A 22,420-nucleotide genomic window follows, 5' to 3' on the forward strand; every position below is an offset into this window, starting at 1 on the left:
AAAGAAAAGAAAAGAAAAGAAAAGAAAAGAAAAGAAAAGAAAAGAAAGAGAAATGCAGGGATCTTGGGCCCCACCCAGATCTACAGAATCAGAATCTGGATCTTCACAGGGGATCCAAGTGATCTGTAGTTACACTGAAGCTGGAGAAACACTCTTCCAAGTCCAGTGGCTTTCACACTTGCTTGTGCAATGACGTTGCCCGAGGGGCTCTCCCAGAGATTCATATTTGCTTGGTCCAGGGGGCAGCTCATCCATCAGGCTCTGATGGCCTGATTAAGAAGCACTATGTAAGTAGCAGCTGCCCCTCCCGGTTCCAGGTAGATGGAAGCCTAATGCCCTCGTCTGGCTCTGCACTCCACAGCCAGGCTCTGCGGGGATTATGCGGCTCAAAATAACTGGCAGGTTCAAAACCCCAGTCCCAGCCTCTCCTGCAGTAATAACCCAAACTGTCTGGGTTTTGTCTGGTCGCTGCATGCCCCAGGAACGGAGACCCCAGGGGAGGGAGGGGGGAGAGGGAGAGCAAGCAACTGCTTTGCCTGCACATCTGCCCCTACACGCACAGTGCCTCAGAGACGGCTGGGGCGGAGCGGGGGGCGGGGCGCTACTCTTTACTGCTGACCCGTATGCCAGGGCGGCTTCCAAGCACTGTGCCTGCCAGGGGGGCCCAGTCGTCATTCCTACAAGGCGGGGAGCAGATACTAGACATGGCACGTCTTCAGAGCCCTGTGGGCTGGGAGAAGCCGCAAGTGGCCAGTGAAGCCTCACTTCACCCCTCTGCTGAACTCCACTGTGGTTCTGGAAACGGCAGTGAGCACTGCCAGGCTCCAGGCCCCCTGCGTGGGGCAGGGGTGGTGGGGCCTGGACCAGGTGCCCTGGGGTGACCTATGACAGGTTACCGGAAACATCAGTGCTGGGCTCAGGTCACATGGCCGGCCAGTCTCCATTGATGCTGTTTTTGAAGGAGGCACAAACCAGGCCCCAGGGGTATGGGTTTATAGCTTGTCCCTATGAACAAAGATAGACAGCTGGTGGAGAAAGGGATGGATATGCAGACAGGCAAGGTGGAGGGGCAGAGGGTGACCAGGGCAGGAGCCGGGCAGGGTCCCAGCACCCTCGCTGCGGCTGGGGGAGTCCTGAGACTGGGGAAAGGAGCTCCTCTCTCCAGCTTCCTTTGCCTCAAGGCGGTCCCAACTCAGAATGACATGTTTTCAGTCGGGCTGCTGAGGGACAGCCTGCCACCATGCTGTAAGGCCTAAAAGTAAGGCCCAATGTCATGTGCTACTTTGATATCTGGTAGAATTGGGAGGCCCTCAAAGGGTGCCAATGTAAATTCTCTCTCCAAGCTGCTCCTGCACGTGAGGCCCAGTAGCCAAAGAACCATCCTCATCAAGGGGACCAAGCACAGTTCCCACTGACCTGAGCACATGTGTTGATGCCCTACCAGCCCATGGAATTATTCAAATAAGCCAGCGACATCTTCCCGAGAGGACTGGGGAGCACCCCCCCTCCATACTACTGGTCTGCCTCCAACAGCCCCTTCTGTTCACTCCCCCTGTGACCCTGCGTGCTATGGCCCTCCTCCTCCCTAGGCTGTGAGCACATGTGGTTCGTCCGTCCAATGTTGAGTTGTTGGCTATCCCCATAAGCACAGGCTGGGGACCCCTCTGTCACCAGTGAGGCAAACAGGAGGTGATTAAATAAGCACCCAGCCCTAAGAGCGGGGCTACCATGAAAGGGGCCAGGGCAGAGGCTCAGGGGATATACATTATACTTCCAGGGGTTAGCCATATTTTAAAACAAAGTCCAAAGTTTATTACGATCTGGGCATTCCAGTGTTTCCGGCACTAACACCCCCTCCCTGTCATAGGTAACCCCAAGCACCTGGCCCAGGCCCCTCACCTGACAGACTTAGACTCCCTTAGACTTCTTGACCCCAATTACTGCCCCCATCTGAACTTCCACATCATCGCAGTCCCGAAACCCCCCGCAAAAATGAGTGCTTCTGATTATTTTTAAAGACTTATTTATATTTATCTACCTACTGACAATGGTATAATCTTACCATAATGGTATTATCTTACCACTATTTCTTGCTTCCCACTCTTTCTGGTTAAATTTTCGTCTTACAGGATTACGTCTACGCTATGGTTTGTCATAGAAATTAAGCCACCTCTAAGAGTGGGAGGGGCACTGATAACATAATTACCCCTGACCACGGTTGTAAACTGGGACCGTCTCAAGCAAACTGGGCCAGTGGGCAGGGATTTTGATGCCTCCAGTGGGTGCTATTTACAGAGCGGCTACAGTCCAGCTCAGCACCTTGGTCAGGCCGGAGACCTCATTTCCTGTCTATGTGACATCATGACTCTGGTCCGGAACACAGGGCTTCTGGAACAACTGAGTGAGGAGGTTGGCAAATTCTTTCTCCAAAAAAGAAATGACAGAACAGGAAAAAAAATAAAAATAAAAAAATTTAAAACCCCACCATTTAAGAATTCTGGAAATTGGCCAGAGGTATAGAATATAAGAAGAAGCATTTAGTCAAGAAATTCTACTGAACCTCAGGAGAAAGAAAGTAAGCCTATGATGTGTTAGCCTGGGTTGGCTTCTGTCACCCCCACCCAGTTCCCCCATTGACTAAAGTTCTACCAATATAGGGCAGGCCACGAAGGTCAAAAAATCCCATGTCCAGGAATGTTGTTGAAAATAATTCCCAAATCTCAGCTCTCTGAGGTTGTGATACAGGTTGGGGGGAGCAACAGACCAGCAGACCAGACAGATATTTAAAGAGAGCTCTGGGACCGGAGATCACTAAAGTGGACTACAGATAAAGCAGTGCTTGAGGGAAATTTATAGCAGCAATGTCTATTCGAAAAGAAGTATCTCAAATCAGTCACTTAAGAAACTAGAAACTTAAGAAACTAGAAAAAGAAAAAACTCAAAGCAAGCAAAAAGAAGGAAATGAAGAATATTAGAATAGAAATCCGAGAAATAGAAAATAGAACAGACGAAGGCAATGAAATGCGAATAGAAATCAGAGAAATAGAAAATAAAAAAGACAAAAGCAATGAAGAGTTGGTTCTTTGAAAAGAGTGACAAAATGGATAAATTTTAGTTTGAACAGCATCTTTTTGCCAGTGAACGAAACAACTTCAATGAAATAGTCTTAAAAAGACATAAATTACTGAAGCTAACTTAAAAAGTAGAAAATCTGAATAGACCTATAGTACAGGAATTGAATTAGTAATTTAAAAATCTTCCCACAAAGAAAAGTCCAGTCCCAGATGGCTTCAATGGCAAATTCTACCCAACATTTAAAGAAGAAATAATGCCAGTCCTACACAAACTCTTCCAGAAAAACAGAAGAGGGGGAGGAAATACCTCCCAACTCATGCTGAGACCTACATTAATCTAATACCAAAGCCAGACGAAGCCATCGCAAGAAAACTACAGACAACTATTCCTCAAAAAATCCCACAACACAACTCTAGTAAACTGAATCCAGCAACGTATAAAATGGATTATACACCATGAGCCTGTGGGATTTATCTCAAGAACGTGAGGTTGATGTAGTACTGTAATACCCCATATTTACAGAATAAAGGATAAAACCACATAAGCATCTCAATAGATATAGAACAAGCATTTGACAAAACCTGACATTCATGGCAAAAAAAATTTTTTTTCGACAAACTAGCAGTAGAAAAAAACTTTCTCAAATTGGTAAAGGTCTACAAAAATCCTACAGCTACCATTATAATTAATGGTGAAAAATTGAAAGCTTTCCTCCCAAGATTGGAAACAAGGCAAGGAAGTCCACTCTCACCATTTCTATTTCTTATTGTACTAGAGGTTGTAGCCAGTACAAATAGGCAAGAAGAAAAAAGGCATTCAGATGGAAGATGAAGTAAAATTTGCAGACAACATGACCCTGTATTTTAAGCATCCTGGAGAATTCACACACAATTAAACTATTAGAATTAATATGTTGCAGGATGTAAGAATAATATAGAGAAATCTATTGTATTTCTATATACTAGCAATGAACATTTCTATATATTAGCAATAATATCTAACATATTAGAAATGAAATTAAGAAAACGATTTCATTCACTATGGCATTGGAAAGAATAAAATAGGAATAAATTTTTTTCTTTTTTTAAAATTTTATTTTATTATGTTATGCTAGTCACCATATATGAATAAATTTAACAAAAGAACGATGAGACTTGTCTTCTGAAAGCTATAAAATATTGCTAATTGGAACTAAGGAAACCTAAATAAATGGAGAGGCATTCCATGTTCCTGGACTGGAAGACTCAGTATTGTGATTGTTGGATTCAATGCAACACCCATCAAAATCCCAGTAAGCTTTTTGTTGGCAGAAATGGACAGATCCTAAAATTTACATGGAAATTTATACAGTCTTTACAAAGACCCAGGATAACCAAAATGATCTTGAAAAAGAAGTACAAAGAGGAGGACTTATATTTCCTGATTTCAAAACTTATAAAGTTACAGGTAATCAAGATAATGTACTATTGAAGTAGGATGGACATAAGGCTCCACAGAATAGAATTGAGACCCTAGAGATAAACCCTTATATTTGGGCAATTTATTTTTGGCCAAAGCACCAAGGCAGTACAATGGGAAAAAGATAGTCTTCAATAAGTGGTGTTGGGACAATTGGATATCCACAGCAAAAAGATGAAGTTAGAACATTAGCTCACACAAAACACAAAAATCAACTCAAAATGAATTGTGGACATAGATGTAAGAGCTAAAACTATACAACTTTTAGTGGAAATCATAGGAGAAAGTGTTTATGACCTTAGGCTAAGCAAAGATTTCTTAGACCACAACACCTAAGGCACAATCCCCAAAAGAAAACAAACTGATGGAATGAACTTCTCCAAATTTAAAAACTTTTGCACTTCAAAAGACACCATCAAGAAAATGAAAAGGCAATTGCACTACTGGGTATTTACCCCAAAGACACAGATGTAGTGAAAAGAAGGGCCATAGGCACCCCAATGTTCATAGCAGCACTGTCCGCAATAGCCAAACTGTGGAAAGAGCCGAGATGCCCTTCAACAGATGAATGGATAAAGAAGATGTGGTCCATATATACAATGGAATATTACTCAGCCATCAGAAAGGATGAATACCCAACTTTTACATCAACATGGATGGGACTGGAGGAGATTATGCTAAGGGAAATAAGTCAAGCAGAGAAAGTCAATTATCATATGGTTTCACTTATTTGTGGAACATAAGGAATAGCATGGAGGACATTAGGAGAAGGAAGGGAAAAATGGGGGGTGGGAATTGGAGGGAGAGATGAACCATGAGAGACTATGGGCTCTGAGAAACAAACAGGGTTTTAGAGGGGAGGGGGGAGGGGGATTGGTTAGCCCGGTGATGGGTATTAAGGAGGGCACGTACTGCATGGAGCACTGGGTGTTATACGAAAACAATGGATCGTGGATCACCACATCAAAAACCAATGATGTATTGTATGGTGATAAACATAATAAAATTTTAAAAAAAATGAAAAGACAAACAACAGATGGGAGAAATTCCTTGCATATTTAATAAGTCCTTGGATCTACAAAATAAAGAATAACAACTCAGTAAAAAGACAACTCAATTTAAACGGTGGGCAAAAATTTGAATAGATATTTCTCTAAAGAAGATTATTCAAATGGCTAATAAGCACATGAAAATATGCTCAATATCATTAGTCTTTAGTGAGTGCAAATTAAAGCCACAATGAGATATCACTTCACACCCACTAGATTGGTTATAATTAAAAAGTTAGATCATAACCAGTGTTGATGAGGATATGAAGAAATTGGAGCCCTTGTGTGTGGCTGGTGGGAATGGAAATGGTGCCATTTTGACAACAGGCTGGCAGTTTCTTTAAAAATTCAACGTAAATTTACGATACAGCCTAGCAATTCTACTCCTATGCATCCACCCAAGAGAAATGAAGACGTGTTCACACAGAGACTCGAGAGCATTCATAGCAGCATTATTCATAATAGCCAAAAAAGTATAAACAACCCAAATGCCCATCCACTGCTGAATAGATAAACCATGATGCCATGTGACGGCATATTAGTCAGGGATAAAGAGGAATGAACTACTGATAGATGCCACAACATGGATGAATCTCAAAAACATTATGCTCAGGCGCCTGGGTGGCTCAGTCGTTAAGCGTCTGCCTTCAGCTCAGGTCATGATCCCAGGGTCCTGGGATCGAGTCCCACATCGGGCTCCCTGCTCGGCGGGAAGCCTGCTTCTCCCTCTCCTTCTCCCCCTGCTTGTGTTCCTGCTCTCGCTGTCTCTCTCTGTCAAATAAATAAAATCTTAAAAAAAACCCCAAAAAACCATTATGCTCAGCGAAAGAAGGCAGATGTAAAAGACTACATGTCGTAGGATTACATTTACGTGAAATGTTCAGAAAAGGCAAATCTAGAAAGACAGAAAGCAGATCTGTGGTTGCGTGGGGGCAAAGGAGGGTGACCATAAATGGGCATAAGAGATTTTGGTGGGGGGCGGAATGGAAGGATCTTAAAATTGGATTGTGGGGATGGTTGCATAGCTCTGTAAATTTATTAAAAATCGCTGAAGTGTACACTTGAATAGGCGAATGTTACAACGTGCGAATTATACGTGAATAAAGCAGTTTTGGGGAAAGCCCTAGCTAGCCCCAGGCGCCGTGGCAGGCACCCCCTGGAGCTCAGTTTCTCCTGAATCCCTCTCATTTCCTGGCTCCTGGGATTTTTCTCTCCTTCTTGGGTTTTAAAGAAGTTTTAGGTGCTATTTTATCCAGGGCAGAGGCCACACTGCCGAGGCTGACCACATGGTCGGTATTTACTTTCATGGGATTCTGGCATTTTCTGCTCCCGAGGAGGGCTGTATGCATTTGCTCCCCTCAGTGAAGCAAATGGAAGAAATTAAAAAAACAAACACATAAACTGGCTGGATGGAGGGATGTTCTGGTCTTGGGTGTGATTCTGCTGTTGGGTCTGGCTCCCCTGACCCTCTTTCTAGGACACAGGATGGGTTAAATGGGGGTCGAGCCACACCATCACCCTTCCTGTTCTTTCTCTGATCAGCAGGAATCCTAGAGAGAGTCCCAGCCTCAGACCTTAATTTGCAAGCCCTGAAGTGGAACGAGGATCAGGCATCCCAGCACTCCTGGGACACTGCTGAAGGGCCAGCCTGAGAAGGAGTCGGGGGGTGGGGCGTGGACACCAGGAGCTCCCCATCGTCCTACTCACTGTGAGTTCTGTTCCCGCAGAGACCTCCTGGTCCTGCTCTTTGCAGAATCCCAGTGTTCAGCCAGGCTGGGGCTCAGGAAATATTTCTGAAATAACTGAGTGAAAGTGGAAAAGTGCCCCCAGCCATTAAGAAGCCCCCTCCTGCTGGCCTGTAGGCTTCTTATGCTGGCTCGTGCTCCCCGGGAAGGGGCAAGGCCCAGCCCCATCTTGCCAGCCCCAGATAGTATGTTGTACATGCCTGATGAGCAGACTTGGTATAAGCCCACAAATCCTTTAATTACCGCCGCTCCTTCTGGCTTGGTTCTGGAAAGGAACTAATTCGAGCAGCGATCATTCGACTTGGAATATTATGAACGTAATTTCATTATTTGGTCTACCCAGGTCGCATCGGGCAAGAGGGTTACAATAACTGGTTTCACCGAGTTCCTGCTGGAATGGCCATTCCTCACCCACTTCTGTGGCTGACTTGCCCCAGCCGGGGGCCCTGCCTGTGTGTGTCCCCCACCGGCTCAGGGCAGCGGGGAGCCTCGGTGTGACCTCAAAGCAGCCAGCCCCAAACTGTCCCACGTGGAAGTGTTTTCCATGTGAGCGGTGAGCCCCAAACACACATACGTGGGCCTCAGCGTTGTACGCAAATACACTCGGACACGCACTCGTGGACGGGACCCAGCCATGCACACACATTCACGGAGATCCCATCCCTGCACCAGCGTAGACATATGCACAGACCAGAACGTGTCTGCGGCACACAGGAAGGAAGCACGCCCCAACGTCAGCATGGCACTAGCTCAGGCCCCCAGGCTGGCCCTCCAGCACGGTGTCTCAGCTCCGCGTGGCTGTCAGAGGCACCAATGAGGTCATAGATGATCTCGTTTCGGTACCGCCACTTCCTGACTGTAACCTTGGACCAGAGTCACCAATGAGGTCACAGATGATCTCGTTTAGGTACCGCCCAAACGAGATCCTCGCTTGGGATCTCGTTTAGGTACCGCCACTTCCCGACTGTAAACTCGGACCCATGACTCTGCCTCTCTGTGCCTCAGTTTCCCCATCTGTTACAATAGAGACCTGGTGCTGTGAGGCTTCAGGGAGGGGGTACTGGTATACAGCAGGCATTCAGCACTCATACGGTCATCCCTGCTCAGACCACATTCCCCAGTGTTACCTCCCTGGATGCTGTCGGGATTCTCTAGAACTCTCTGGTCTCACTCACAGCCCTGATGGCACCATTCTTGCCAAGGAGACAGCAGGGAAGGAAGAGTGCACAGTGTCCTTTGCTGGGCCAGGCTTGGTCCCTCGCCCAGGAGACCCTGGACAGATGTGACAACCACAGACAGTATCCCAGGCCGGGAAGAAAGAAGACTGGTGTGGCCAACCTTGCCATCACTATGGGAACCGGGATCTCCATTTTAACCTAAGCTTGCCCCACAGGGAGCCCACAGCCCATTCCCAGCCCTTTGGTTAAAGGGCCCACCCTTGTAGGAAGGTTTGTCCAGAAATGACCCTTCCTTTATTCATAGCAACCAAAGCTTGCTGCTGCTAGTGGTGCAAATATTTGCATATGAGTAATTGTGTGTGAACGAAGGAAGGTTTTCATTGGGTGCCTCCCCAGACCCCGACTCCTGGCCCTTGCCTCCCCCATGCCTCTGCTGACTAGTCACTTTCTGGCCCCCCAGGCCCCATGCTGAAATCATGACAGTTCTCTGGCAGGGCTCCTGGCCTCCTGAACCAGCCAAGGGCCCCTTGGGGCTCCAGAAGGCCACTGTCGGGCAGTAGGCACCTGGAGAAGCTCCGCTCATGACTCACTTGGTGTCTGGCTTGACGCAGTCCTGCCAGGGCTGGGAAGAGTTCACGAGTCCCCTCCCCACCAGGGAGACCCGCCACCTCTCTGTCCTGGGCGGTGGGGGCTGCACAAGGAGGGCAGGAGGGGGCAGGTCTCAGCCTGAGGGAGCTTTGGGATATGGGACAGACCCTCTCCTTCCTGTCCATCCAACCGATAGGAGGTACCTGTGTGAACTGTTGTCCGACTCTGAAACCATCTTCTAAGCTTCAAAAATTTGAGCTGCCACTTAACAGTCAGGAGAATTCACAGAAATACATCACAGATCCCAGCTTCTTTGGAAAAAAATAAATAAAAGGGAGGGTCTGGGCACTCTGGGCCCACACTGCACAGAACTCTTGGCTAGAGCTAAGGAGTGGCCCAGGCCTGTCTGCTTCCCTCCTCCCTCCCCCACCACGCCCTCCCGGTTCCCTATGGTCTCCCTGCCCTGGACGCATCTTCGGATCAACCTGGTGACCCTGCACACAATTTTCACTGACATCCCACCTTGTCCCTTTCCCTACCCATTTCCCTCCTGCTGGGGCAGGCCAGACCCTGAGGGCAAAGGTCGAATGCATTCACAAATGTTTGTAGCCCTTTCCTTCCCAGGATGAAACACATCTGGATACACAACCAAATTGTGGAGAAAGGTTCACAGACCACCGCCTCAGTCCAACTCAGGTTGGGAACCACTTGGGCTGAGAACCACTTGGCCAGGGACTGGACCCTTGCTTGACCTGCTTTGGGCACAACCAAGCTAGGGGGAAAGGGGAACTTGGATGGGGGCTAGTCTACTCTATAGGTGGTCTTCAGAACCTCTGAGGAGGGCTGGGAATGCCATGGCCAGGCCTCAAGGCTTGGTGAGAAGCAGCCCTCAACTTTCCGTCTGGACCCCAGATCGTGAGAATGGGAAGACCTCCCCAGGGGCTTCTTACTCTTCCATTAGGGGCCAGTGGCTGTGCAGGGGCTCCCAAGCAGCAGCTATTGTGGGGGGGGCAATGGAACCCATTGCAGCTGGGCTATTTTTCCCATATAAATAAAACATTTTCTTTTTCTTTTTTTCTTTTTTTCTTTTTAAAGATTTTATTTATTTATTTGACAGAGAGAGAGATAGCAAGAGCAGGAACACAAGCAGGGGGAGTGGGAGAGCAAGAAGCAGGCTTCCTGCCGAGCAGGGAGCCCGATGCGGGGCTCGATCCCAGGACCCTGGGATCATGACCTGAGCCGAAGGCAGACGCTTAACAACTGAGCCACCCAGGTGCCCTTAAATAAAACATTTTCAATGAGAGAACGGTCCACTGAGTTTCACCATGATTCAAGTTAAAACTGCAGAGCCACACATCCCAGAAATAAGCTTTATAATGAAAACACCAGGAGATAGGTAATGGTGAGCTTCTGACTTAGATGGGGTCTGCCTGAGCTCCTAACTTGCTGCAAATAATTCAGGAGGGAGAAGACACACACTGACCCTCAAGCCACAGGAAAGGAGTCACCATAAACAGGAGGGGCCAGCAGGTGGGGTCCTGGTGAGAGCCCCACCGAGGCCTGACCTGAGGCACGCAGGCCTCAGTCCACCCCCAGGGCACCCCTAATGGGCTCACTGCACCGCCGACCTGCCTCGGCCTTCAGAACCAACTCTCTAGTGCTGCTGTTGTCATAACTACCACCATGACCTTTTCGGGGTTTAAAAAACCAAGAACCATCCAGCGGCCATGGAGAAGGACAGCAACCATAGCAACAGGCCTGTCCTTGGACCCTCTTCTGGCACAAAACCATTTCTCTGCTGCCCACATTAGCAACTTAGGCCTTCAGAAAGGTTAGAGGGCCCTCCATAAGCACATGTTGGGACCCCACTGGGCTCTTCCCCACACTGGCAGTGAACACAGCATTCTGATTCACTGTGTGCCCTGAGTTCCCCGTCTCCTGCCACAACACAGACTCTCTAGGCCAAATGTGGCTCAGGGGGAGGCAAGCCAGGCAGAGGGGGCCGCCCTGCCAACCCCCCTGCCACTTCGGGATTGGAGTTCTGCTCTGCCCTCCCGCTCCTGCTGGCAGATCTCGTGAGTTAAGTGGGGGGCTTGGCTCTTATGTCGGTGACCCCCCCCACTAAAGATGCCTGGGTGGTGAAGGGGGTCGGGGTGGGGCCCACGTGGAGGGAGAGGAAGCTCAGTCCTGGGAGTAACCCCTCCCCGACACCCAGGCCTAAGTCCTCCTAGGGCTCAACCATGGCCCAGGGGCAGTCATAGCCTCCCAGATCGGATGTGATTCTGGGGCATCGCACATGCTGATCTGAGCCCCTCCTCCCTGGGTCCCTCCAGTTCATTCTGGGCCGGGCAGAGTGGGATAGGGGTCACCCTACATCTGAGCCCCGCTCTGGGCCCGCCAAGCCATGACTCACAACACGGGTGAACAGAGCCGGATTCATCCCCCAAGTGAGGGGCCTGGGGGAACAGTAGGCGGCCATGGCCACACAAACTGAAACCGGGGCTTCTGTGAGCCAGCGCGGGCATCAGAACTGGCGGCCCCGCTTGGCCCCCGCCCAGGCCCGGACACAATAGGAGACCCAGTTTTCCAGCCGGATTGTAATTTCAGAAGGGGGCTTTGTGTGGGCTTTATGAGCGACACCGCCAGACGAGCCTTGGGGCTGGGGGTCAGGGTGTCCGGCTGCCACTGGGTGTCGGCAAGAAATGCACTTTGAGGAAATGGCAGAAAAATATCAGGATGTACAAGAAATGCAGAACCTGACATCAACCAGTAGCAACAGGGAAGGAGAACAGGGTGAGCCAAGGAGGGGCTTTGCAGTCAGGCACATCCAGGTTCGAATCCTGGCTCGAGCCACTCGGGCCGCAGGACTTTGGGTCACCAACTTACCCTCTCTGGAGTCCGAGCTGAGGACAACTGTGCCTACGTCCCAGGATAGAGGAAAAAGGGAAGGTGCCGGGGTCGGTGCCAGACGTCAAGGAACACGACTCTCACGACGTGTCACGCACACTGAAGCTTAATTACATTGTCTTGTTTAAAGAATTACTGAACACGCGTGTGGGGTTCTTTGGCTTTCTGAGCCATGTTCGTCCAGGACTCGGTTAGATCCACACAGTGACCCCATCTCCTATTTTTACCATTTCCCTTTAGTTCCTTTAAAACCGAAGTCTTGCTCTTACTGGATCTGGTGCCCCAGTGTTCTGTTCTGCTCTCCTTTTTAATTTCCCCCACCCCTAGGAACCTTTAGCATAACAATTCTAGGGCCATTTTCTATTAATATCAATTTCCAGATTACAGCGATATGATGTCTGTTTCCCAATTGAATTAGGTGATTCCTGTTATTAGTTCCTACATGTTCATTATTTTTCATTTAGCATATTTTAACGCACCAAAGGAAAGTGAGATTCTGGCTGGAGACCCCGGTGTCTTCTGCAGGGATGGGGGAAATGTTTGAGGCCCAAATCAGAGAAGCAGATGCTGGGGAGCTGCAGGTCAGGGGTGCCACTTGGAATGGCCCGGTTGCAGCGAGAGAGGATAGGGACAGGGAAATTACCCCTGTAGAGACAGGGCCCACAGGGCCTCCCAGGGAAGGCAGTGGTGAGGGTCCTTCATGAACCCCACTCCAAAAGCAGACTCCAGACAAGGCTCCAAAGTCAGCACCCCAGGACCCACCAAACCAGTGCCCCCCACACTCGAGGGCTGTGTGTTCTGACACCAGTCTCCATTTTCGGCACCTTTTGCCTGACTACCATGTGGGGAACCCACGTCTGTCCCTTCATCCGTATTGCCCTCCACACTTCCAGGGGACACCATTTTACCCTAGATTCTAAGTCAACACTACTCCAGATTAGCACAGAACACAGTGTGAGTGGTGCCCCCGAAATATGCAGACTCTGCCTCAGTGCACCCACCCATCAAGGTGGGCTCAGCCATCATGCCCCTGGGCTTCTGGCCACATGGGTCTCCAATCCTGCGATTGTTAAGCCCACGGGTTTCCTTCTCTCTGCCGGCACAGTGATAACTGGGTGACCCCAGCTCACTGCCCACCTCGTGGCCCCAGAAGGAACCCCACAGAGCCACTCTGGAGATTATAAGGATGAAGGGGGCCAAGAAGCCCCCAAGAGAAGAGGGACCATTACAAGGATCCTGACCCACGGCCCTGACTTTGAGCCCAGTGCATTCTGTGACGAGGAGAGGGCTCTCCAAAGACTAGTAGGAAACTCAGTGGATGGTTTACCTAGGGTAGAATTTTCTTTGCTGTGGTCACAGAAAAGCGAGGTGCGGGAGGGTGAGGCGGCCCTCGGGAGCCCTCAGCAGTGTTTGGTGAGAGAGTTTGAACACGCTGCAGGTGCATTGTTCAGAAACACCGGGTTCTGAGAGTCCCAGCCCTGCTGATTTCGCAATGATATATTGCCAGCTACTTAACAGGATGGATCACTGCAATTACATGTCACTTCTGATATTCACAGTCACAACAAGGATGTGTCAGCCTCGCAAGGTTTGTAGAAAATATATATGGTGCTCTGCAATGCTGGTGGAAAATGGTTTCAGGAAACAGACTAAAGAGGATTCCAATAAAACCCACCTGCCTGGGGAAAGCAGATGGCTCCACAGAAACTAGGGGGAGGGGGAGCTGGCTCCCCTGGCCCAGAAGGAGCATGAGCATATACACCCCAGGGCCAGCAGGCAGCGGGACAGCACCACGCCTCTGGTTACTCCATCAGCTCCACACGGGTGAGCTACTGAAAGCCCCTGGAGTCACTGTGCTATTCTCATCTCTTCTGGCCTGGCAGAGTTCTCAGGGCTCCAAGTGGCCATCTCTGGGCAAAGAGTTGCTGTAGAAACAGGACACACGAGCCAAGTGTAGGCTCAGCACTGGCGCGGGCAGGGCTGTGTGTCCCTGGTAACCATGGGACCAAGCGTGAGGGCCATATTTTCTCTGGCCAACACATCCCTGCCCCCAGGGGACAAAAGCAGGAGCCCTCGAGCTGGTGGGGCCCCTTGGCAGTGGAATTCTGGCTCCGTGGATTTCTAACTGTGAGAGACTAGGCAAGATGGAGGCCCCAGGCTCCAAGAGAGTCTCACCCAAATCTACTTCACTGCTTCCACAGTAGGTTGGCACCTGGTCACCTCTGTGTGCTACAGAAGACAAAGAAGTCACCCACAGCTCCCCTCCTCCAGGCAGCCCTCCTGGCTCCTCCAGCCACGACTCTGCCCTCAGGTGTAGGAGAGGGAAGAAGTGAGTGTGCAGCCTGAAAGCAGACAGGCAGATGGAGGAGGGTTGGGAGGGGTGGGGGCTTTCTCCTTCTCTCGCTTGTGCCTGCAGTCTGTGAGTCTGGAGTCCCGGGTGGAGGACTTACAGAGCAACTCTGCCCAGCAACTCAGATGCCACCTGCCTAAAATAGAACATGTGGTCTCCAGCCCCCTCCCCCAAACCGCTCCCCATCTGTTGTGTCTGCCTCAGGGAGTGGTACCCTCATCCCAATCTGTCAGAGCCAGCAGCCCTCCTCACCCTCATCATCGTCCCACCGTGCAGTGGCCGACTCTGCCCCGACCTCCTGAATCCACCCTCTCCGGTCTCTGCCTCCTCTCCTGCACCAATCTGCACCTCCCCGCTGGGTTCCTTGTGCTCTTTTCCCCTCCCGTGCTCCTGCCCACAGCTCCAGACCTGCGCCTTCTAATGGCCACCCCCACCTCAGGACCCGGGAGCTCCCCTCAGCCTGTAGCAAAGCCTCGCTCCTCTGAGATGCTCCAAGGAAGGGCTTGTGGGCCCCGGGACTGGCTGTGTCTGCAGCATGAGTCTAGACCCACAGGTCACACTCCAGCTCCTAATCCACTGGGAGTTCCTCCCATGCCAAACTCCCGCATGCCTCCAAATCTTGATCCAGGCTCTCTTTGCCCAGGCTCTGCTCTGTCGTTAGGAGGGGAGCAGGTACATGGCAACAGCCTGCTGCCCAGGGACAGATCCTGGCTCTGAAACCCAAAGCTGTGTGGTCTCGGGCCCGGCTCTTCACCTCTCTTATCTCAGTAGTCTCATCTGTCAGATGGCATAAGAGTGCTTAACTCATGGGGGTTTGAAGGTATTCAATGAGCACGAAATACCTGTGAAGTGCCTGGCACTGTGCCCAGCATGCAGCGAGTAATGCATCAAGAACAGTGCTGCTGTGTGCCCACCCAGCAACTGCTCAGCACTTCATCCGTAAACAGGAATAATCAGTTATTAGCAGAATTATATGTATTGGGGCACCTGGGTGGTGCAGTCGGTTAAGTGTCCAACTCTTGATTTTGGCTCAGGTCATGATCTCAGGGTTCTGAGATCGAGCCCCGGGTAGGGCTCCATGCTCAGTGGGGAGTCTGCTTCTCTAACTCTTCTTCTTCCTCTCCCCCTTCCTCCGCTCACGCTCTGTCTCTCAAATAAATAAATAAATCTTTAGAAAACAAGACAAAACAAAAAACACAAACAAAAAAGAATGATATGTATTGAAACATGTAAAGTGCTTGGCACAGGATCTGGCACATGCTAAAAGTGGATTATTACCACCATCCTTGAATGCCTTTGTGCTGGGGCAGATTGTTCCAGACCAGGAAGTCATCAGGGGCTGTCCAGTCCCTTTGTCTGCACTAGGGGCCCCTGAGCACAAACCCTGCTGTCGTTTTGGCTGCCTCCATCTTCAACATCCCAGCAGCAGCCCCAACCCCAGCTCCACCACCCACAACTCCACGGCTTCAGGAAAGCCAAGAGCTTACTTCTCTGAAACATGGGGTGGTCCCGCTTTAAGAAAACTCACTCTAGAAACCAAAAATCAAAAAAAAAAAAAAAAAAAAAAAGGAAAGAAGGAAAGAAAAAAGAACTATTTATAGTGTGTTAGCAACAGAATCTTTATCATAAGGTCATGGTTTTTTATTTGCCAACGAATAAACCAATCAATCCGCCATCACTTTGGCTGCTTGGGTCACTAACAATGACTCACCTCACCCCATTAAAACAAAATCCCACTTAAAAGAATGAAGGAGGAAAGATAAACTCAGAACACTGCATTGTGCAGCCCTGAATGAATGGACAGATCCACGGGCATCCTCAGTGGCTTAACTGGCATCATAAGAGAGAGCCAGGCAGATGTGCGCCTCCTGATGGAAGAACATAGAATCACATCTGCATGCTTGTTCCCCAAAAAGAAAAGAGGAGCACCTGGGTGGCTCAGTTGGTTAAGCGCCTGCCTTTGGCTCAGGTCATGATCCTGGGGTCCTGGGATCGAGACCCCTGTCGGGCTCCCTGCTCAGCCAGGAGTCTGTTTCTCCCTTTCCCTCTGCCCTTTCCCCCACTCATGCGAGCACACCCACGCGCGTTTTCTCTCTCTCTAATAAATAAAATCTTCCAAAAAAAAAAAAGAAAACCCCCCAAACCTATATCAGATGAAGCTGCTAGATTTACTTAATTTACTTACAGGAAATATGAAAAGCAGAAAACAATGTTGAAATACACTAAACACACACAATCGACAAAAACCCCAACAGTGAGACACTCGGCAGGACCTGGGACCCAGTTTCCTCCGATAAAGAGCAAGAGAAAAATAAAGATGAGGAGAGAATCTTACAGATTGAAAGAGACTTAAAAACTCAATCACCTCCTGCAATGTGTGGGCTTAATCTGGATCCTGGATAAAACAAAGTGGAAATAAAGGTATTGATAATATTTGTGATTCAACCAGAAATTTGAACACTGGATATTGGATGATATTAAAGAATCGTTGGATGTTTTAAAAAAGAGTTCTTATCTCGGGCGCCTGGGTGGCTCAGATGGTTAAGCGTCTGCCTTCGGCTCAGGTCATGATCCCAGGGTCCTGGGATCGAGTCCCACATCAGGCTCCCCACTCAGTGGGGAGCCTGCTTCTCCCTCTGACCCTCTCCCCTCTCATGCTGTTTCTCTCTCGCTCGCTCTCTAAAAAAAAATAAAATAAAATCTTTAAAAAAAAAAAAAAGAGTTCTTATCTCTTAAATCGAGCAATACATTGTAATATTTATGGCTGAATTGATATGCTATCTGGTAAAGTCAAAGGAGGGCGGTGCCAGTGGCTGTGGGTGGGGCAGGCCTGACCATGACGGAGCCCGCTGGTACCGGGTGCCTGGAGTCACTGTGCTATTCTCATCTCCTCTGTGTGTGTTCCAAACCCTCCAAAATAAAAAGTTCATAAAGAAAGGCCACTCATAACATTTCAGTTTGCCCAGCCACACGTCTGGAATCTGTCTTCTGTATCCCCAGGGCCAGCAGGCTAGGATGTGTTATTCCTGGTTCTGGCCTGTTCTCTGCATCTTCCAGCTAGAGAAGGGGCAAGCCCAGTCTCTTGGGTCAAGGAATGAGTTTCCTGAGGCCTCAGGGCCTGGCAATACTGGAGACTGGAAAATAATTGGATAGGTGAATTCTCTGATACACACTACACACCAAAATCTCATCTTAGGTGAAAGATAGGTTAACCAGCAGCTATTCACATTTCAAAAGGTTTGACTGATATAAAATATAGCCAATATTTTTTTTAAATGGCCTGATTTACAAAAGTTGGCAAGCCCGTAAGATTCCATCTGATGCACAAGTCAGGTGAGGTTTGCTGACTGGTCTCTGAGAGGTGCACCTGCTGTTAACACCTAATAACTGCACGGGAGAAATCTAAGCAACACCCTGACCCTAAGGGACCACAAGCAACTGAAGGCTCCTTCTCCCACTCTCAGGCTTGTTTCTGGATCTTCACCTGCCCACCCTCCCCCTCCCACCTTGGTCAAGGCCACCAGAAGTTGCTGCACTGTGAAAGCCACAGGAGCCTGTGTGGAATTTCTTCTCTAGGCGGCATCCCCAATGGCCTTACCCAATCTGGATGACAGGGCAGCCTCCTGACTTTGTACCTCCCACCAGGAGAAATCCACAGCGAGGCAGCTTGTCCAGGCCCTTGGGGGCACCCACCCATGCAACTGGATACATATACTTTGTAAGCACTGGTTTCCAACAGATAAATGTAATCAAGGTTTATATGCTCAGAGAAGCCAACAGGATGGGATTGTTTCACTTGAAAGATCAGAAGAAAATTGTAACTAATGTTGTGGAAAATTACTTTGATATTGCTTTCTTGGTACCGAATCACAATTAGGCTGCTGTGAGAAGTACAGGGAAAGAATAAATGAATAGTAACAAATCAACACAAACAGCCTGTGTCAGGAACACTTTGCTCAGGGAAAGTAACATAAGCATTACTTAAAGTTTTATGACTGTGTTCGATGTGATTTACGTAGAATGTCAAGGTTGCCCATCCCCGGCCACGTGGCGAAGGGGGTCCGGCTCCATTTACAGCCAGAAGAACACGGCTCAAGCCTCAAGCGTGCCCATCGCACGGGTCAGCCAGGCCCACGCCGTCCCCACTGCAGTGGGATATGTGCCTAAGCTTCGTGTCATCCTCTATGCCCTTCGGAGGCTCGGAGCTCCTTCCCCAGCTCGCCACTCCACCCCAGAAATCCCAGCCGTCCTGTGGGGTCTGGCCCTACTGGTAATGGAAAAGATCCACATACACATGTGCAGAGGCAACTGGCTGGTGTGAGGGGCCCGAAGACCCGGAGCGCAAGCGCTCTGGTTTGCTGGCCGACTGCGGCATGGCGGGGCGCGTGTCCTGGCCTCCAGGTCCCAACTCTACCCACGTATGTAGCATCTGTCCCTGCAGTGTACCACGGATGAGTGCATGGCCCCTGCGCAGACGGACACAGACTCGCGCCTTCTCTCCCAGGCTCGTCCCACGGAATGCAGACCCTGGACACAAGGACCCTCTGCCCGTGGTGTGCGCCCTAGCCACACACACACACCAAAATGGGCCCCAAAGAGCCATGGGTCACCCCGAGGATACACCATTCACCCCAAGCCACATTTAAGGGCCCCTTGCTCAGGACCTCATTTCCACACAGACACCGCACACGTGGGGTGGGGGGCGGACGGGCGGTGGCGATCTCAGCCCGCCTGACAGCCCTACCCTACGGGTCGGGTTCTGCTGACAGAGGGCCGCCAGCCACTCTAAAGCTCACATGGGGCTGCAAAGTCCCCACAGAGGAGCCCGCTCAGTCACATATCCTTGCTTCTCCAGAAGCCAGGGAGTAGCCAGACCCACCTCTGACAGCCACTACCCCTGAGGACCCGGCCTGGGCAGCCCAGGCGTGAGTCAGTACCAGTGACTCACCTGTTGTCTCCTGGGGTCCCACCACCTGGCTGCCTCTTGCTGATTCTTGATGAAAGAATGAACTCATTGGCCTCCTCGCCCAGGGCCTCTGGTAGGAGCTGCCAGGCCAACAGGCCTCATTCCAGCCTCCTGGTGCACCTTCCAACTTTCTACCTGATGCCTCCAGGCCTTCAGTCTGTGCGTGGGATGACTGAGCCAGCCAGAGCCGAGGGTGGGGCTGGGGAGGGGGCTGCAGGCCCAAGTAGCCGGGGTCCCCTCCCTGAGGGCCAGGTGCCTTATGCTGGGCCCTGCTCTTCTGTAGGATGGTGCAGGAATCTCTCTCCCTAAACTCACAGCCTCTACTCCTCCACATTATCCATGTCCTGGAGCTCATGGTTGTCTTCACAGACTTCCCCGCTTAAGGCCCCCAGGCCCACCGCTGAGAGATGAGTGGGGGCTGTGTCTCAGCAGCAGGCATTCTGCCTGAGCTCCCCCTCTCCATATTCTGCCTGCCTGAGGCTCCAGAACCATCCTTCCCACTTTCCCCTTGCTGGATCCCACCTGTCCTCAGCAGATCGCTACAAGTCAGGAAGGGTGCTCCCCTCCATGGCTCACAAGGGACACGTGGGATACAGACAGCAGGTGGAGGCCAGCAGGAGCAATCTCAGCTTCGCAGAGGCAGGAAGTACCTTGACCCCCTCTGCCCAGGCCAGAGGGCCTGGATTCGAGGGGTCCCAGGGCTGGCAGAGAAGCAGAGTCCCATGGGGGGGCATGGGCTCAAGGAGAAGTCATTCACCCTCTGATACCCCAGACCATGTGGGAGAGGCCCCAAGAGATGGCAGAATCCTCCTTAAGCCTCAGCTTCACCAAAGGCAACAAGTGGATGAGAGCCTGGCTATCATTTCAAGAGGAGGGCACAGGCCAGAGACCACAGGCTAGAGTTCAGAGGCCAGAGGCTGATGCCCGCCAGGAGAAGGCCAGGCCCCCTCCTCTGCCTGCCGAGGCTCTCGGCACAGACTTGGCACCGGGGCAGCCACGGAGGCCTGCACTTCAGACAAGAAAGCTGGGGCAAGCGGGCACCAGGGCCGAGCGCAAGGGCTCACCTGGCAGCTGTCGAGGGGCGAGCTCCGTGGGGTCCTGCAGGCTGATGAAGAGGAGGAGGCCTGCGGTTCCAAACAGCAGGATGGATGAGAACATGCAGGCTAGCCGCATGGTTCCGGCTCGCGGGGTCATCCAGGGCTTGCTCTGGGGTCACCTCTCGGGTGTGGGAGGTGCGTTCTTCCCTCATCATCCACACCAAGCGTCCATCAGGCCACGGTCTACAGGGCAGATGGGGAGAAAGAGGGTCCATCACCGAGGCACACAACATCCTGTGCGGGCTGAGGCCCCAGTCACTGCCTGTGACCAAGCATAATCCCCGATCCCTCCATTCTCTAGAACTTACTCAGGTATGTCCCTTCCACCTTTCCAAGCCCAAGGAGGCTGAGGGAAGTCTAGTCACCACCTGTAGCTGGGACACCAGCTTCCCAACAGGGGCTCCTGTATTTGCACCCCCAGAAAAACCACGGAGACAGACACTCTCTGGACTCTGCCTGGGGGAGCCCAGGGTGGAGCCCCAGAGACCCACAGCCAGTAACAGCCCCTGCACTGTCCAGGCCCTCCGAGCTTCCAGAAGAACTAGTGTGCTCCCTATAGGGGACCTAGGTACAGGCCCAGCAACTTGAGTCCTTGTCCATTACAAGTGGCCTGGTGGACAGAGAAATTCTTGGATCCCTCTGCCCTGGCTCCTCTCTACAGGATGCTGGGGACAAGTGTCTCCACAGAGCAAGATGCTTTGGGAAGGAGTCTCCTAGGCCCAGTGGCTACCAGGGACAGAGAATCCCCCACCTGGTGACTCCTCTCTCCAGCCAGAGCTGTGTCTCCCTAACAGATGGGTGGGCTAGCGGAATAGAGACCCCACTGGCTAGTCAGCTGCGTCAGGGGGACCGAAGCTCTGAACAGATCACAGCTACTCCCACTCTTGGGGCCCTTGGGCCTGGAGCTGAGGTAGCCAGACCTGCGTTTGACAGATCCCCGGCTCAGAGGCTGGTGACAGCATCCCTTGTGTTCCTGCGGATGGACACCTGTTGCTCTGGTCACTACCGACCCAGAGCATGCCCAGGTGACTTGCCCCTCACCCTGGTTCCTCCTGAAGGGCAGAGCAAGAAATGCCAAATACCCCAAATACCAATGAGTGACTCCAACTGGGCCAAGCTGTGGGTCAAGATGGGGGCACCCCGAGGCCATTTGCTCATAGGAAGGATGTAAGTTCTTGCAGTGGGGTGAGGCATGGGTGGAATGGGACAGGCGCTGAAGAGGGATCTGCACAGATAGATGGGCAGGGATTCCAGAACTCCCCCTTTTAGAGGAAGGCCGCTTTGTCCCCTTGGCTTCGCCCATTCCTACTAGTCCGGGCGCAGAGATACCACCCTCTCTCTACCCAAAAGGCCTGCGGAAGCTTCCCCAGCCCTGGCACAGGACAGCACTGAGGGAGGTTGAGGCCAGGTGGGCAGCTTCCAGCAGCCTCTGAGATCACAGGTGGGTGGCTGGGACCCCAGACCAGATGCGCTGCTTGGCACAAGGACGTTTCCCTGCTTGGGGTCTCCTAGGGCATAGTCCTTTGGTCGGGGAACCCATTCCTGACCAGGCACCCAGGCATGGGGGAGGAAGCCCCAGCTTCCATCCCTCTGTGTCCTCATGCTCCTGGGGGGCACGAGGCAGGAAGTGGTAAGAGTCATTCCCTCCCCAGCCTAGACAAAAATTCCCAAGGTCTAGACTGTTCTCAGCAAAGCTCTGGGGCTGAAGAGTGTTAAATTGCAGGTTTGGGTTTCTCCCCTCTGCAGTCTCTGTAATTATGTTTTCACTCAGTTAACTTTAATTAACCTGCCCCAGGCCTCTATGCACGGGAACACGCCTGAGCACAGGGCTCTCTGGGCTGTGCTGAGCAGGTGGTTCCCATGACCTCCCAGCTTTTATGTTTGGGAGGCAGCACGGAGCAGGGCTGTTTTGTCTCGAGCTGGCTCAGTTTGCCATTGGCCCCGACCTCACTGCAACGGCCCCCGCCCCAAGAAAGACAGCTGCTCCTGCCATCGCCAGGGACACCC

The 22,420-nt window shown here is 51.1% G+C and overlaps 1 protein-coding gene across 1 annotated transcript in view; it reads right to left on the minus strand.

The window, feature by feature from the left end:
* The window catches only part of CHST8 (carbohydrate sulfotransferase 8), a 65,515-nt gene extending 44,702 nt beyond the window's left edge, over positions 1–20,813 (minus strand). The window contains exon 1 of the mRNA XM_035023496.1: positions 20,381–20,813. Coding sequence (XP_034879387.1) covers positions 20,381–20,510 — 130 coding nt within the window. The 5' untranslated portion in view covers positions 20,511–20,813. The remainder of the gene's footprint in view (positions 1–20,380) is intronic.
* Positions 20,814–22,420: the final 1,607 nt, after the last annotated feature.

Source organism: Mirounga leonina, unplaced genomic scaffold (assembly GCF_011800145.1).
Source record: "Mirounga leonina isolate KUSES-001 unplaced genomic scaffold, KU_Mleo_1.0 Mir_177, whole genome shotgun sequence".
Taxonomy (NCBI): domain Eukaryota; kingdom Metazoa; phylum Chordata; class Mammalia; order Carnivora; family Phocidae; genus Mirounga; species Mirounga leonina.